Below are 16,083 nucleotides of genomic sequence, written 5' to 3'. Positions count from 1 at the left end.
ATATACAAGAAATTCAAAAATGGAAGAAAACAGTGAGCATCTGTGAAGAAGAATCCACTCTGTAAGTACTGGACATGTAGGCAGTAAATTACATGGGTGTCTTGCTCCGTGTTTCATATACATGCACACCTCTTTAGCAGAGCCTTCAAGCCTTTGCCTGTCACCTTAACATGTCAGAAAACACATGCACAGGAGGGGATGAGGGGTCCAAAATGGAGGTGACTGCTGTTCTTCTGTAACCCTCTCATGTTTGTACCCCTCTCTGGCACCCCCAAGGCAGGTAAAAGAGGGCATCTCGAGTCTGTAGGCCGGTAAGCCTCTTTAGGAAATTGTTTTCTTACCGCCCAGATCTGCGTCCTTCCTCTCTGTCCGGGTGTAGGGCTCAAAAGCCGATGCCCCACACCCATAGCCGGACGTCAGCTCGTGATGAGCGCCACCAAGCAGTGGGACGGGGAACAAAGAGGGAGGTGGTACGCCCAGCCGGGGGGAGGGCGGGGTGCCACCGAGCGAGGACAGTGACAGGCCGAACGGCCCACCCCCCGCAGCTATGCCCCCTGGAGGAGTGCCGGCACCACTCACCCCAGGCGAGGACGAGGACGCAGTTGGGCTGGCCAGGAGCGAGCCGTTGCCAGGGTGTGGTGGAGGCAGTAGAGGGTTAGGCGGAGGCACGGGGACAGAGAGCAGGCGGCCCTGTTCCAACAGCCGCAGAATGTTGCACGTGGCCAGGGACTCGGAGGCCGAAGAGGAGCGCTTGTCCAAGTCCTTTGTCTGGTCCTTCTTCTGTTTGGTGCGGCGGTTTTGGAACCACACTTTCACCTGTGGTGTAAGGAAGAACTCACTGAACTGATGAAAGAAGACACAAGGAAAACATTCTGAAAAAAACCTGAAACCTCATAACATTTGAAATGATGTGCAGCAAAGATGAAACTGGAGATGCTGGAGTTATGAAAAATGTTGTTAATACTGTGATTGTTAAGTTTTTTATGTTGATTCTGTAGACTTAAAATATAGACAGATGACTATGACTTATTTATAGCCACTCCATCATGTGTTCACCAGACCAGCAGAGAGGCAATTGATATAATTTTGCAATGAAATACAGTGTAAACACATTGGGTATCACCATCAAATGTATTCAATGTCAGGAGCAGAGAAACAAGAGTATTGAACTGAGCCATGAACCTGTGCATTTACTGCAGAAAGCTGCTCATTGCGACTAGGCTGGAAGGCTGCAGAAACAGTCATAAAAGTCATTTATCTAAATGCCATAAATGTCCCTCATCTAAACACCATAAAAGTCCCTCATCTAAATGTCATGAACCATAACATGGTACCAAATGACCCCTGGGCTTGTACTTGTGTGTGTGTGTGTGTGTGTGTGTGTGTGTGTGTGTGTGTGTGTGTGTGTTAACAGAAGGGCATTAATTTATTCAAAGCAGAGACAAAAACACCACATATGCCATTTAGATCATGTACAATACACATATATTTTCAGATGAGCCTGGATTACTGAAGAAGGGTCCAGGATGTCCAGCACACCCCTGTGTGTTGAATAACAGACCAGCAGGAGCCCATAGGGAACAGCTGCCGTGTGGACTGGGTAGGACTGGTGAGACCACAGCTCCAGCTTGGCCATTAGGCTGTGGATAATGGGATTGCTCATAAGCCCCCCAGAGGATGCTGATGCCACTGTCTCAATACACCAATATTGTGTTTGTTTGTGTGTGTGTGTGTGTGTGTGTGTGTGTGTGTGTGTGTGTGTGTGTGTGTGTGTGTATGTGTGTGTGTGTGTGTGTGTGTGTGTGTGTGTGTGTGTGTGTGTGTGTGTGTGTGTAAGAGAAGAGATGTGGTATATGGCATCAATTTCCATAGTTAGAATGCACAGTTGTCAGATAACTGCTCTAGATAACATGATCACCTAGATGAATTAAACCTTAAAATAATGAAAATTAACCTTAAACTGATTGAAGAAAAAATTCTAAGGCAAAGAGAGAGAACGGTCTTTGTGGTATCTTGTAAAGCCTGAGGTTAAAAGTTGAGATGTGACCCCCACGCCTAGAGCAGAGATTAAAAACATGTCAACAATGTCATGAAAACTGCTCTCTTCCATTCAAGAAATATTTAAAGAGTCTGACCTTTCTTTACATCATAGGATGCTGAGAAACCAACTTACATGTTTGTGTGTTCCAGACTGGCCTATATAACTCACTGTTACACTGAAATTTAAAATACAACAACAATTGGGAATATTTACCCTGGTGCCTCATTGCATATGGTATGTGTTTCTGCCTTCATGGTTTTATTGCTGGTGTTTAACATCTGCAATGGAATCACACCATGGTACCTTACTTCATATACTTGGATCAGCACATTCAGGCTTACTGAATGTATCAAGAGTTTATTGCAAATGCTGTGACAAAGATGGAAATGCAGCAGCATTTGAAATCCCACTGATGCTTCGTCATTCATCTTTTTACTGATCATTTTTTTCGTCTTCATTTTTTCTGTCTTAATCCTCTACGTCATCTGTGTTTTATTATTCTGACCATTTCTTTCAACCTTCTGTTGTGGGTGGGCTGTTTTGTTTTGCATGTGAAACACATATCAAATGTATGATTTATTATATTATTTCTTTTTCATGCGTAACGACGCTGACTGGAAGCGTCTGGCAGATATATGTAGAATCAAATGTCCACATGCTTCTAATGACACCCACTGGCTTTCTTCTTTAAATGCCATGCCATGAACACTGCAAGCTAAACATACTTGTATGTATACGGGGGGGGTCAAAGAAGAAAGCAAATCTCCTCCATTGTACATCTATACTATGGGACTGAAATCCTCTCTAATGGGATGCAGAGATTACAGGAGGAGATCTGCATGACCTGGATTTGCTCCTGCATGTCTGCAGCCACCAGTGTGCTCCACCCTCTGCCCCTACTGCTCCATTTGAACGCTGTACTCCGTTATTCCGCAGCATGCCTGCTGCACTCAGTTTCTGTATGCTACGGAATGTCGGACACCACAGACCGCAATGCCTTCTGTACTCTGTGTGTCATGTTGGGGTAGATGGAGACAGACATGCTGTGAAGGACTAAACCAAAAGGAATTAACTTAAACAAAATCAAATAGAGTGTAATAAAAGGAAGTGGAGTTTAATCATCAGAGCATAATGTTTCAGTGCACATATTTTAGTGAGGTCATACTCATGCAATTCTAAAATCCTACTACTAATGCAGGAAAATAATTCATATATATGATGCACAAAACATATGGCATTTCAGAGAATGCATGTTCTTCAGTTTAAGTGCATTTTATCCCATCATTAGCAACGAGCAATCTACTCGCACTCTGCAGCTTCATAACGTCAGTCTTTGCGACGCACCTATAATATCCTGTCTGTGTCTCTGATCTTGACATTGCCTGAGAGGTGGGTTACTAATAAATCCAGAACTTTAATTGTTGAGACTGACCAACAGCCAGGGGGACTTCTGTTGTTGACCTTTTGGTGACCCCATGAACAGGCTAACACGCTCCCTTCTCAGCTCCATTCGATGATGTGTGCCCCAGCAACTTGTGGAACACAGCGATGCATTATAGGCTTTGCTTTCCTGGCCTTGCCGGGCTGTGGACACTATAGGTCAGATAAGCTTTACTCATTCGAGGACTGGTGCTTATGTGCTCAACATGAAGCGCCTGACCCTGCTCCATTCTGTCCTCTCCATCCAACACCTTCTACCTATGCCTCCCAATCGTAGCCCAGCAGACCCTCCTTCCTGATCACGGCCTTGGCCCAGTCATAGTCTCAACCCTAGGTCTGGCATTTCAGACACGTGTCCCTGCAGGTTCAGCCAAGGGACAACTCTTTCTTAATGCACTGCTGGTGGATATGGCTCCATAATCTACCTAAGCGCAAAAGCCCTTATTAGTGTTCTGACCCACCCCCAAGACCCTCCTCCCAGGGCTCAGAACTAGGGCCTGGTGCTCAGGTTTAGATAAAGCAATTAGGATTACAGGCCATGGACTGAGAGTGAGAGAATGGCTCTTATGTACTTTATGATGAATTTTTGAAATGCACAGATTGAGTGACAGTGCCCCCTCTGGTCCCTGAGCAACATAATCTGTTCAAAACTGCTAGGGTGGAGACAGATACTAGCAGAGATCAGGCTACACCAACAAAACTGGGCTTAGGAGACATCTTTAACTCAAATTGTAATGAAACTGAAAATCAGTCTATACTGCTTAAAGAAAAAAGTTAGTGAACACAAACTTGGCATATACTCTGACTGGCTGAGAAAAGACAACAATATCAAGCCCAACCAATAGAAACAAAACTTCTTTTATAATATTTAATAGAAAATTGTTTACAATAAGAGGTTTCTGTAAAGGCTCCTAAAATATGTGTTTTTTAATAAAATATTTTTCATACATTAAAATACACAATGTATTCAGTTGTTTTTTTTTTTCAAATTTACTGTCACTAAGTCACACAATGTACAAAGTGATTCACATGCAAACATGCTACTGTTAATATGCACATTCACCTGACCCCAAGAGAAATGGGAAGTCAGCAAGGGTGCAGTGCGTGAGCGTGTAGCAGCCTTGTGCCTGAGTGTAAGTGTGTTTGCATTAAGCCGCTTGTACGGATATTCCAGTGATCAGTGCATCCTGCAGCGCTCGCAGGTTTACCTCCTGCCTGACCCAGTCATATAATTGCATTATGAATTTCCCAGCAAGTGATTTGACAGTCTGTGCATGCTGATCTGAGACCAGCTTGGAGTGATATCAGAATCAGAATGAAACGGTTGTGGTAAAACAGGGGTGCTGATCCTGGATCAGGAGCATAGGGCCAGAGTTCTTGCTCACACACTCTGCCGGAGGAGTACAGCGCCAGTGGCCTACTCACGCAGACTGTACTCATGCAGCCAGGACACCTACACACAGAGACATACACCAGCAATGTGCCCAGTGAACTGAACTCTTAACTGGCTTGCTGACACAAAGAACTCGCTGAACACGCCAAAGGACAGCAGGGTGAACATAACTAAATTTTATATGTATATTAGTTACCCATCAAATGTTTGGAGACAACTGATTGAATGTTTTTAATAATCTCCTAGACATTTTGACATAAAAACAGACTTTTGCCTAAATTGCATACCCATGTATGAATTTATTTATTATTCCCTAAAGAATATTTATACATATCCATGTACATATACTAGACATAAGTGAGGCTCATGCAATATATAAAATGAAAATCTTTTACATTTTTGGTTACTGTACAATGCCATATGTGTTATTTCACTTTACTATTGTTTTAAATTGTGGGAAAAAGTAAAGTAAAGTGGGGGTAAAGGTATTGTTCCAGCCAGAAGCTAATCTTACACCGGGACTTGGGACCAGCTTTTCAAACCCAAATTTAAATGTGAAACATTCCGGTTAAACCTGCAAAGCTGGAGTCTGCACATGTAAGCTCAACAACAGAATCAACTGGGAGAAACTCTGTCCTCAGTAGAAGAGAAGATGCACATATGCTTGCCAAATTGATACATTCACATCTCTCTAAACAGTCAGTTTAATAGCTAAATACTTGCTCTGAGCCACAACACGCAGCAGATCATCTAAAAACGTGCAGTTTGTCCTTGCACCTCAGTAATCTGTGTCCGATCATCTGAAGCTTTCACCTGGCCTCTGCATGAGCCTCACATCTAGTATATGTACATGGATATCACTTTCATTTTCTCTTTCTCTCACTCAGACGTACAGATCACATGCAAAGCTCTTCCTCTCTCTTAAGACACTGAGTCAGAGTTACATTAAATGCTGTCTGTCTGGGTGCTGTGAACAAGAGTATTCACTGGATGCTTTCACTGACTCTCCTGTGGCATGAACGCTGGAGACAGCTGGGGATGAAGACATTGAGGTAGATGTGTTCCAGCACAATGTCTTCCTGCAAATGCAATTCAGTGTAATATATTTACAACTTAATTAAAAATAAAAATGGAATTCAGTAGATGTTATTATAATATTCATTTTTATATGGATAGGTTATATTCTTTGCACCTCCGTAATATCAAACCTAATAATAATGTTTTCAGTGTACTCCCAAGACAACGACACCTCATTGTAGGCTAATTTGTAGACTACTTGTATGCCACGGTTTATTATGTCACGTGTGTTTTGTAAATCGTGTGTTAGAATTTTCAAGTTAAACCTTGTGAGTTTGACCTCTCCTACCCAAGGCATCAACTCAACCAGGCTTTTAACACCACCTACCCAAGACTCTGCCCAGCTGACCAGGACAGAAGAAAGAGGTCAGTAGAGAGGGATCTGGCCTCACCAAGAGGCTGTTTCCAAACAGAGGTGCCATTCGTTTTTTAATGCTTCCTCCACTGATAGCTTATCACGCTCACTCCTGATCATTATGGCATTGCTCGGGATGGGGGAATGCTGACTCAGCCCAACTCTGGGTGGCCCATACAGAGCCCATACAGAGCTAGACTGTCCTGGGTCTAAGAGACATTCCCTGAATGTTACAGCTTTTTCTACCAGGAGGAGGGCAACATCGGCTAGCAGAACAAAAATGTCTGTATATAGTGTTGATTTGCAACTTCTCATTTCAGCACAACTAACTGGAACTGATAAAAACCAAGAGCAGACTATGTAAGCAAACCGCACAGACTCCTATCCACTGTGTTAATATATACGCTGAAACCCCTAGTCTGCCATGACCTCCATGCTGGACCGGTCCAAACCTGGGGTCAGTCCTCCGCAAACATCCTCTGAGGACACATGCAGTTACTGGGTGCAGGGATTTTGTTTGCCTTTGTTTGTAGTCTATACAGTTACGCTAATGTTGAGGGGAAAAAAAGAAGCTTTTCTTAGCTGCAGCACTTACATTATTTCATATACCTACCAATATACTAAATGAATGTAACTGAAGGAAGGATCAAGTGAAGACAAACTGAGTATACTGGCATATTAAAATATATGCATTTCAAAAGATCAGAAACAGCTGGTGGTAGTAAAAGACCATGCAGAACCTAATGACAGCCTGCCTAATGCTTCTGTCTCTTACTCTTTTCCTATGATTCTGGACTAAAACAGTATAAGCAATCAGTTAACCATTAAATCCATCACTTTATCATGTGTGGACAACAATAATGAAAGAATACAGTGCATCAGACAAGCTCAAAGTGCTCATAAAGGCATATACACACACCAGTTATATTTATCCTTGTACTTTATGTTCTTGTGTGTGTATGTGTGTGTGTGTGTGTGTGTGTGTGTGTGAGTGTGAGAGAGAGAGAGAGAGAGAGAGAGTGTGCATTATGCACAAAACAACTAAACGGTACTATTACCGAAACACATCATCATTGATAGGAGTATACCATTCGCAGCACAGTAGTGACATTGACATGGCAGTGGTGTGGTAATAGATGTGGGTATAGTCTCTAAGTATAATGTGTATGATAAAATATGTTTAGTCATTCAATTGGGCTGGATTTTCCAAATTAAATCTCATCAACTTGCATCATGAAAGAATTTCTCTGCATGTGTTGGAGCTGGAAATAATAGCTAACACAATCTGAGCAAATCACAGGACAAACCAAAAAACAGCACCTCTGTATCCCCACAAATGTGCACATCTAAAGCTTTTGGGGCACTAGTTAAAAGCCTCAGTGAATTGTGAGATCAAATCTTTTGAACATGTTTCTGCAATGAAATCTTTCACTTTCCTCATACAAGGTACTATCAACCCCAGAGGTGTTGTAAAGTATCTGCTTGTGTCAGTGTGAGAGGGAATACCTGATAGTAAAAGCTCCCAAAATAGAGAGAGGATGAATGTTTCAGAGGGCCTGAATAAACCCACATTTAGCTTTGTCGTCTGCCTGTGCCTTACAAGCCACTAGCCCAGAGATCCATTCCCCAAAGAACGGAATGGAACTGAGCACAAATGACGTTGCCCAGATTTGCTGTGCAAAAAAAGTCCTTCATACACCTCACAACTTTAGTGTCAAAAGCAACAAGGGCTTCCGGTACACAGACAATGACGTGTAATAGCATCTTATATTCCGTGGCATGTAACTGGCTCCGTTTGGTAGACCTGGGTGCCGTAGGCAAGCCGGTCGATACGCAGCACATTCCGGGCCCTGGATCCCCACTGTGTTACACTCGGGCCGAGGAGCCACCTGCTGGGGGTGGAGACCTGCAAGAAGCCACGTGCTTGCACTGGGTCGGAGGATATTCACGCAGGTGGGTCTGCAACAAAGCATTTTGTATGTCTGGTGAGATGACATGAAACACATCTATGGACGAATTAACTGAAATGCGTTTGCTAGGAATTCGTCTTTTGAATGCAAGTTAAATACGGTAGAACGCACGCTGGACCGACCCTTTATCACTCTTAATCGAGTTATTATATGAAGCTGCAGTGTCATTTATTCCCAGTAACGCGAGCACCTGCATAAAACGCGATCTTCACCGCGTAGGTTATTTGTCCTCGCCTGATTGGTTCTTCTTCGATAACATGATTCTCCAAGTTTCCGTGAAGGTTTCTCGCACGGTTTGACTAATTTCTGCTTTCGAGTTAGATAACTCATTAATCTAGCCAGGCACATTCACTGAAAGATTGTCTCAACCAGAATTTATATCGCCCAGCATGCCCTATTGTTTAAGTATAGAATACAAGAAAACACGATAATCTCAACATTCACTCTGGGATGTGGCGTTAGTCCCAACTGTTTCACAACTGTGAAACACGTCGGACTCCACCAAAGACCTTCTTGTACTCTGCAGATTTGGCACCACCATAAATGTTGTTTTTCTATCTTGAACTGAGTTTTGCGAAAAGAAAGAGCCTCAGCTATCAATCGTGTCAAAATCTATTGATTGTCCTGAAAAACTATTTTACCAAAACATCACATATACACAGAACTATGCTACATTTTGTACTTCAGTCATTCATATGTTTATTCTGTATTTTGTACAGCGACAGTACATATCAATTATGTCAAGGATATTTGGAGTGTTTACATCTAAAGAAATTTAATATATATTACACAGCAACAAAAATCCAAATTTATTCGCACGTACTTCATGTTCCGATTTTAAAAATAAAAGTGAAATAAATGAAAGGTCCTTTTACTCTCTTTATACCGAAATGCACGAGGACGTACTTTTTCACAAAATGACATGGATGTTAACAGTTTTGTTAGAAATTATTTGTGTTTTGAAGGCTTATTCAGCCACACATTAATTCATTTTTACTTCTCAAGAGTACTAAATAAAAGCGAAAGTCCTTCCCAGAAAAAAAAAAATTCTAAACCCACTACGCGGTTTCTACGCATAAAACATTTCAGTCTACTCAGAGCTGATGCCACAAAAATGCGTCACGGCCAATGAATATGAATGAGGTTGAATATTAGCATTTAGGAGCCATCTGAAACACCTGTAGATGTGAAAAGCCATTTCAACAAATTGAAAATGCAAATTGCCTCTTGATTTACCGGGCGTGCGTCTCATACTGTGTGGTATCGCGATAGAATGTGAAGAACGTCCCCAAAGAACTTTAATTCAATGTATTACTAGAAAAGAGTGCCTGCCCTAGTAGGAATGCTTTCAGAAAGTATGAAATATTACTGGATCTCGGGAATAAATTCTGCAGTGCCATCCCGTGATGTTCAGTCTAAATTAAACATTATTTCAGGAAATTTAAATTAATTTAGAAAGTACAAGGTGAATCTTTCATTTTTGTGCTATTAGAAACGGACATTTTCTTCCATGGGAAAACTTTCCAAAATGTTCTGGCGTCCAGTAAAGGCCTTTTCAAGGTGTAGCATGCAAAAATGTGATTAATTCAGAGCGAGACAACAAGAGCTTTCCAAAGGCATTTTAGGCAAGATACATTCACATGCCTTAAAACGGAACTTTGATAAAGCAAACTGAAATTCTTCAACGGGATTGTGATTTCGATTAAAGGCCTGTGTAAAACAATGGAATTTACGCCCACGTCAAAGCAAAATCTCCAGTTTTTCCAAATCTTTTCAATTTTACAAAGTTTTAAGTGAAATATTTTAGAGAATGCTTTCGCTGCCTACAGCTACCATTTAGGTCAAACGGCACAAAGTTACTCCTGAAGTTCGTAATTGACCGAGTGGAGTTAACACTCAATTAAACGTGTCTTCGATATGTTACCTATTTAATCTAAGGAAATAAACTCGATTAGCCTTTTTGCTTGTGCATAGAAATGTGAAATCAGACTAAACATCGAGGAGAACATTGCAACTTGCATAATAAGGGGGGAATTGGTTCAACTGCCTGCACCAATGCATATATTAAAAGATAATTATAATCGATGAATAAATCGTCAAATCAACATTTTAAATTTAATTTCATTCTATATTAACTTTTAAAATATGTTATGACTCATACTGGAGTCATCAGACTTGCTTATTAATATGTAATTTAATCATAGAGGAGCATACATTTCCGAAAATCATTTTTATATAGTTATCTTTATCGACCTGTATCGTCTTGTGAAACACTGGATTTCCATGGCATTTACCCAAAACCTTTTGATTAGACTATTACGTAAATACCAAAACCAAAAGATACCAAAAGCCATTTCAGTGCATAGTACAGGGTCTGCATTTAAACGAACAAGTTCGGATTACTGCGATTAACAGCCCAAACTGTTGATTCTGTGCAGAAATGTACAATAGAAAAGTAACAAGAAAATCAAAGCTTTGCAACAGAATCAGTAAAACGTTTGCTGGTGAGATTTACCAGCGCCATCAGGTGGTAAAAATAAAAACCTATTTTAAAAGTGATTTTTTTAAAATCAAATGATAACTATTGTATGAGTTTATTTGTTCCACTTTGCGCATTTTATGCGATGAAAGTAAAATTTCGAATAACTGAGTAAAGCAGATTAAATTATTCGACTAAGTCCAGATCGCATTAGATGTATTATCTTGAAGAATGTTCAGAACGTTAGTAACATAAGATTTCTAGGGGATATGCCTGTTTATTTTATTGGCCTTTATTTGTATCTGATAGACAATGTAAAAACATTTCTGTATATACCTAAATATTACATTGTTAGTTGTATTTTTGGTTGAATATTCGTTGATGAGCAAGGCTTTATAAATAAAGGCTTTACATGTAACATTTTAACAAGTGTGTCACTTTACTTTTGCTGTCCTGTCTTGCAATTATAGTGTTCAGTCATATAAACTAAATGCGCTTTCTTTCTTGAAAAGCCTTAGATTGGCAGAAAGAACAACAGAAATTTAAAGTAACAAATCTGTGGTTAAAATAGTTAATACCGAAGTGGTGCAATTCGAGAAGGGCGTGAACAACGCCCAGTTAACCGAGGTAGTCCTTTTTCTTGTGGACAAAGAGGTGTTCCACCCACTAACGCCCACTGTGCGAATACTAATTATGAGTATTGTACAAACGACAAAGCACATCGGCATGTTGCTTTTACGGAGAGGAGACTAGACACTCTTCCGGAAAAGATCTGTCATCCATTTGCACATTACATTTTTATTACTTTCCCTTCTAATTTTATCACTCGTCTTGGCTTACTCGAAGTATCCTACATAATCACAACAATCGCCATTCTGATTTTAAACAGACACACACACACACACACACACACACACACACACACACACACACACACACACAAACACAGTTGTTTCCTTATTATTTGCAAAGAAAAAGAAAAAATCTTTTCTATCATTGCGTTATATTTCCTCTTCAACTTTGCTATGAATATAAGCAAGATCATCTTACCCAGGTTTGGTTTATATCCCTTTTACAGGTAAAATAATTTACACTTTTCCTTTAACTGAGCCTGTCAGACTATCTTCAATTAAAAGTCAATATACACCAACTTTTGCCCTCGTCGTCTCTAGACACCAGGTTTTTACATACTACATTATTTATATGGATAGTGTCTGGTATTGTTATTTATTGATGCATCAAAACAAATGTAGTCATTAATAGGCCTATATGCTGTCAAATTATACATAAAGGTTTTCAATTATTAAGTGATTTAACGTCGTTTACATTAGCAATGTATATTCTAAATATTCAAATAATATTCAGATTCAAATAAATATTAATATATATCCCAGGAATAAAATGTTTGTAAGTAGAAGTTAATTGTGAATTATCGCGTGAACACTGTTACGTGTTATTGAGGTAAAACTCGCCGGTAAAACGTTATATATCCAGAATTGCTTTGTGTGTGTGTGTGTGTGTGTGTGTGTGTGTGTGTGTGTGTGTGTGTGTGTATGTGTATATATATATATATATATATATATATATATATATATATATATATATATATATATATATATATAATGTCACACAACTAAATAAAATTTAAGCATTTTATTATCAGAGCAGTAATAAACGATGAACGTTCTAACGATTACCTATCATCATATACCAAGTTGACTGTCCCCAACAAGGGTAATTATTGCCATATCTGAGTGTATGAACAATTTATGTGCTTTCTTTATGACATCTATATAGCAATATAGCGATCCATCAGGTCGCTGTGTTTCGTGTCAATTAGCATAATAAGTAATTGGCAAAAACAAGAAGAAAATGAGCAAACCCATAATTCTTAACCATTCTATTTTTAAATAACACTATAGGTTGCAGAGTGAAAAAGGACAAAATTATTTGAAACATTGTATGTTTTAACATCCACCACGCATTTCTTTTTTTACCTGAGTTTCGGAGAGATTCAGTTGTCTCGCAAGCTCCGTTCGCTCACGTCCTACCACGTACTGACAGCGCTGGAACTCCAGCTCGAGTCGGTAAAGCTGTTCTGCAGTGAAGGAGGTCCGTGTGCGTTTCGGTCGGTCTAAGTCGAGGCCTTTTGGTAAAACGATCTCGCGAATTGTACCCTTAGCATCTGCGGAGGAAATGTTCACAGAAAATCAATAACTCATTATTCAAAGAGAGTATAGGTTCTTAGCACATCGGCTATCATTTAATATCATTTTACATTCGGAGATCTGTTAATCAACAGAAGGCCTATATTTACGCTATAGGCCAACAATCATATCTAAGGGCCATGGAACATCATAACTCATAATAGCCTGTCCACATTTCTTTACTAGGAGAAGAGTTAAACGCACAAAAATACTAACATGCTTGCATATCGGATCCTATCCTGCAAAATCCTCGAAACTAATGCATGGCCTAAGTTGTTAAGGAGATGTTAATGTGCCCAAATATTGTTGGCTTACTTTTATCAATAATTAAATAATTTATATGAATTATTTAAGACAGTTTCAACCTGGAATGTATGTAAAATATAGGTTTCAAAGAGGCGGTTTAAATAGTAGTATTATTCTAATAAGCAAAATAAATAAATAAATAACATACCTACTTTTGCCACTTTTTGATGTCTGGGCGATTATACTGGCAAACTGCGTGCGTTAATGTATAATGCAACTGCCACCAAAAGCAGACTGTTCCTAACACGTGCAAACATTCTAAATGTCTATTTAGAATTTAACCACTTAAACAGAAACATAAAGTGTGATCATTTGGTGAGGAATAAGTGAACACGGTGTCTGTATCTTTGGCCTATTACGCGTCAGATATTACATAAAATATAGCTTCTTCTCGCATCACTACTGTATGAAATTTTATTTGCAATTCAATAAATTATTTTTTAAAGTGACAATGTTGGTGTAGGCTACTCTATACTGCGCAAATACACAAAACTAGGTCTACGTGTAGCCTGATTATTACGTGTGCTCATAGGCTGTGGACCAGCAGGGAACTGTGCCGTTGTAATAAGATCAGCTGCGCTAGTTTTCTAATAATTAAGCAAAAACTAAACAGCAATTAAAACAATAATTTAATAATTTAATAGCTACATTGTGCGGTATCCAGACTGAAGATTCTAGAGGATAGCTCCACCTCTCTGTCATGTCTGCCTGGTAACTACAATATAATCCCACATTAAAGTAACTTTAATGTCAAAATCTTTTTTCACACTTTATATATACAATAACAATGTTGTGTTGAAAGAAGATGCTTTTAAATGATTATGCTTTGACTAATCTTAGTTTAAAAGAAACTGTGGACAGTTATCATAGACTTGCTGACCTTTCGATGACCCAGGTTCTCACAAGGTACCAAGTGCATTCAGTCGTAAACTTTAAAAACAAACAGTAACACGGGAGATAGCGGGCTTAGCTCCGTGTCCGAAGCAGCTCGGCCAAAACCTCTCAGAGGCTCAACATCACATCCAGACGGCCTCGGACTGCATGATCGTAAATTCATTTCTGCCATTAGTAGGATTAAATCGCCCACCGCGCATGAGTACCTTTAAAATGAATTTTGTTAACTACAGTTACGCTCTTCAATTCTACAAGCGGTGTTATTATTATCATCATAATAATGATAATAATAATAATAATTATTATTATTATTATTAATAATTATAATAATAATAAACATTTCTACGGGAATAGGAACATTTATAAGGGAACATATTAGGCTACTCTTATAAAAGTTCCTCTATATTAACGTGCTATTTCGCTTCTTCATATACTAGTCTCATAAACGCAAAACAATCTGTGGCTAGCAGAAAAGTATGTCTGAGCTTATTAGACTTAATGCGGGAATTTACCAATAATAATCTATAGTCAATTTGCTTTATATGCATGTCGAAATGGGACAGCAGGGAAAAAAAGTTTACCAGTAGTCTATTATGTGTTCAAACTACCACAAATACTTTCACATTTTGTGGCTAAATTTTGCAAGTTTCGTCTTCCTTAACGATTTTCAATACCTAAAAGATCTCGGTATCCGTGTGCATAAGAAAATCAGTTTAAGATAGGCTATTTTGTCTTGGCACTCTAGCCAATGTTAAATATAATTAAAATTAAAATACGAAAACATTTTAGTACATTATTGTCCAATAGCCAAATATATGTTTGAAATAATAATATAGGATAGCTTTTTCTGCCTCATATTATTTCCAGCTTTTTTTTTTGTTATTTCTTACGGTTCATTTGTAAACACACACACGTGCGCGCACACGAGGCCATACACTCATGTACACAAGGACCCTGTTTGTTTGTTAACATTATTCAATGTGTTGTAAGACTGCAAAACATTCCAGACATGCAGGCGGTAAAGGATTAAATAACTCTGGCACGTACATATCTTATGTTCTAATTTGTTTATATCAAACGTCAATTAAGTATATTTTTGTATTTTGTGATATAATAGTTCCCCTATATTCTAAAAATCGTGCAATGTATATGTCAACTGGATGTATTTCAAAGAAGATACAGTATTTTTGTCTCTCATATTTCAGGTTTCTGATTACAAAAATGCCCTGTGAATACGCTAATAGATAAGTAAGCATAATAGGCCTACTTCAGCCGTTTATAGCCGCTTGTAACAATTAATCTCCCAAACGTTCTAGCTAAACATATATTTTGTTTGCGCTTGGAATACACATAATGATATTAAAAATTCGACAAAGTATGACAGCACTTGGGAAATGGCCCCTCTATAATGATATAGCCTCTGCTACTTTGTCAAGTTTCAGGCCACTTTTATGACTAGGAGCCTCGGGTTACTTTTCCGGTGGACATATGTTTCTATTTTTCTATCATTTTATGTGACTCGTTCGCGTTCAAATAAGGTTTTCAACATACATACATACATTATTATTATTATTACTAATAATAATACTAATACTACTACTATTACCACCACACACGCATTTAAATAAATCTCGTTAAATACTTATTCGCCGTATGACTGAAACACTTTACCTCTAACTAAAATTCTTCGGCAGTAGTCTGGATCCACTCCTAAAAGTTTATCGGGTCCATCCTCACTTGAGGAAGTTGGTGTTGACGCAGATGTCCCAGGGGTGTCTGTTGAACTCTGTATAGGAGACCGGTTTCCCTGTTCCGCCCGAGTTTTCGAGTCTCTGCCCCTGTCACGACACATTGAATTGGGTCCACAGTGGTTTCTGTCCTCGGCGATTCCATCGCCCATACTGGTGGCTTGATCAAACAT

General features: G+C 39.2%; 1 protein-coding gene across 1 annotated transcript; it reads right to left on the bottom strand.

Moving 5' to 3' along the window:
* Positions 1–321: 321 nt before the first annotated feature.
* Positions 322–16,083, bottom strand: vax2 (ventral anterior homeobox 2). Its single transcript, XM_027026338.2, has 3 exons — positions 15,834–16,083; positions 12,753–12,940; positions 322–816 (listed from the first exon to the last, which is right to left on the bottom strand). Exons 1-3 carry the CDS (start codon positions 16,081–16,083, stop codon positions 322–324), a joined length of 933 nt encoding a protein of 310 aa, XP_026882139.2.

Source organism: Electrophorus electricus, chromosome 19 (genome assembly GCF_013358815.1).
Source record: "Electrophorus electricus isolate fEleEle1 chromosome 19, fEleEle1.pri, whole genome shotgun sequence".
Lineage (NCBI taxonomy): Eukaryota > Metazoa > Chordata > Actinopteri > Gymnotiformes > Gymnotidae > Electrophorus > Electrophorus electricus.
This window is presented reverse-complemented; position numbering and strand designations above follow the sequence as displayed.

Bases quoted from the DNA above. Each gene is read 5' to 3' on its own strand.
- vax2 (XM_027026338.2), bottom strand. From the start codon at position 16,083: ATGTTTGATCAAGCCACCAGTATGGGCGATGGAATCGCCGAGGACAGA. The intron at 12,941-15,833 runs GTAAAGTGTTTC...TTTCCTCCGCAG, and splicing joins CCGAAGAATTTTAGTTAGAG to ATGCTAAGGGTACAATTCGC. The intron at 817-12,752 runs GTAAAAAAAGAA...CTTACACCACAG, and splicing joins TGAATCTCTCCGAAACTCAG to GTGAAAGTGTGGTTCCAAAA.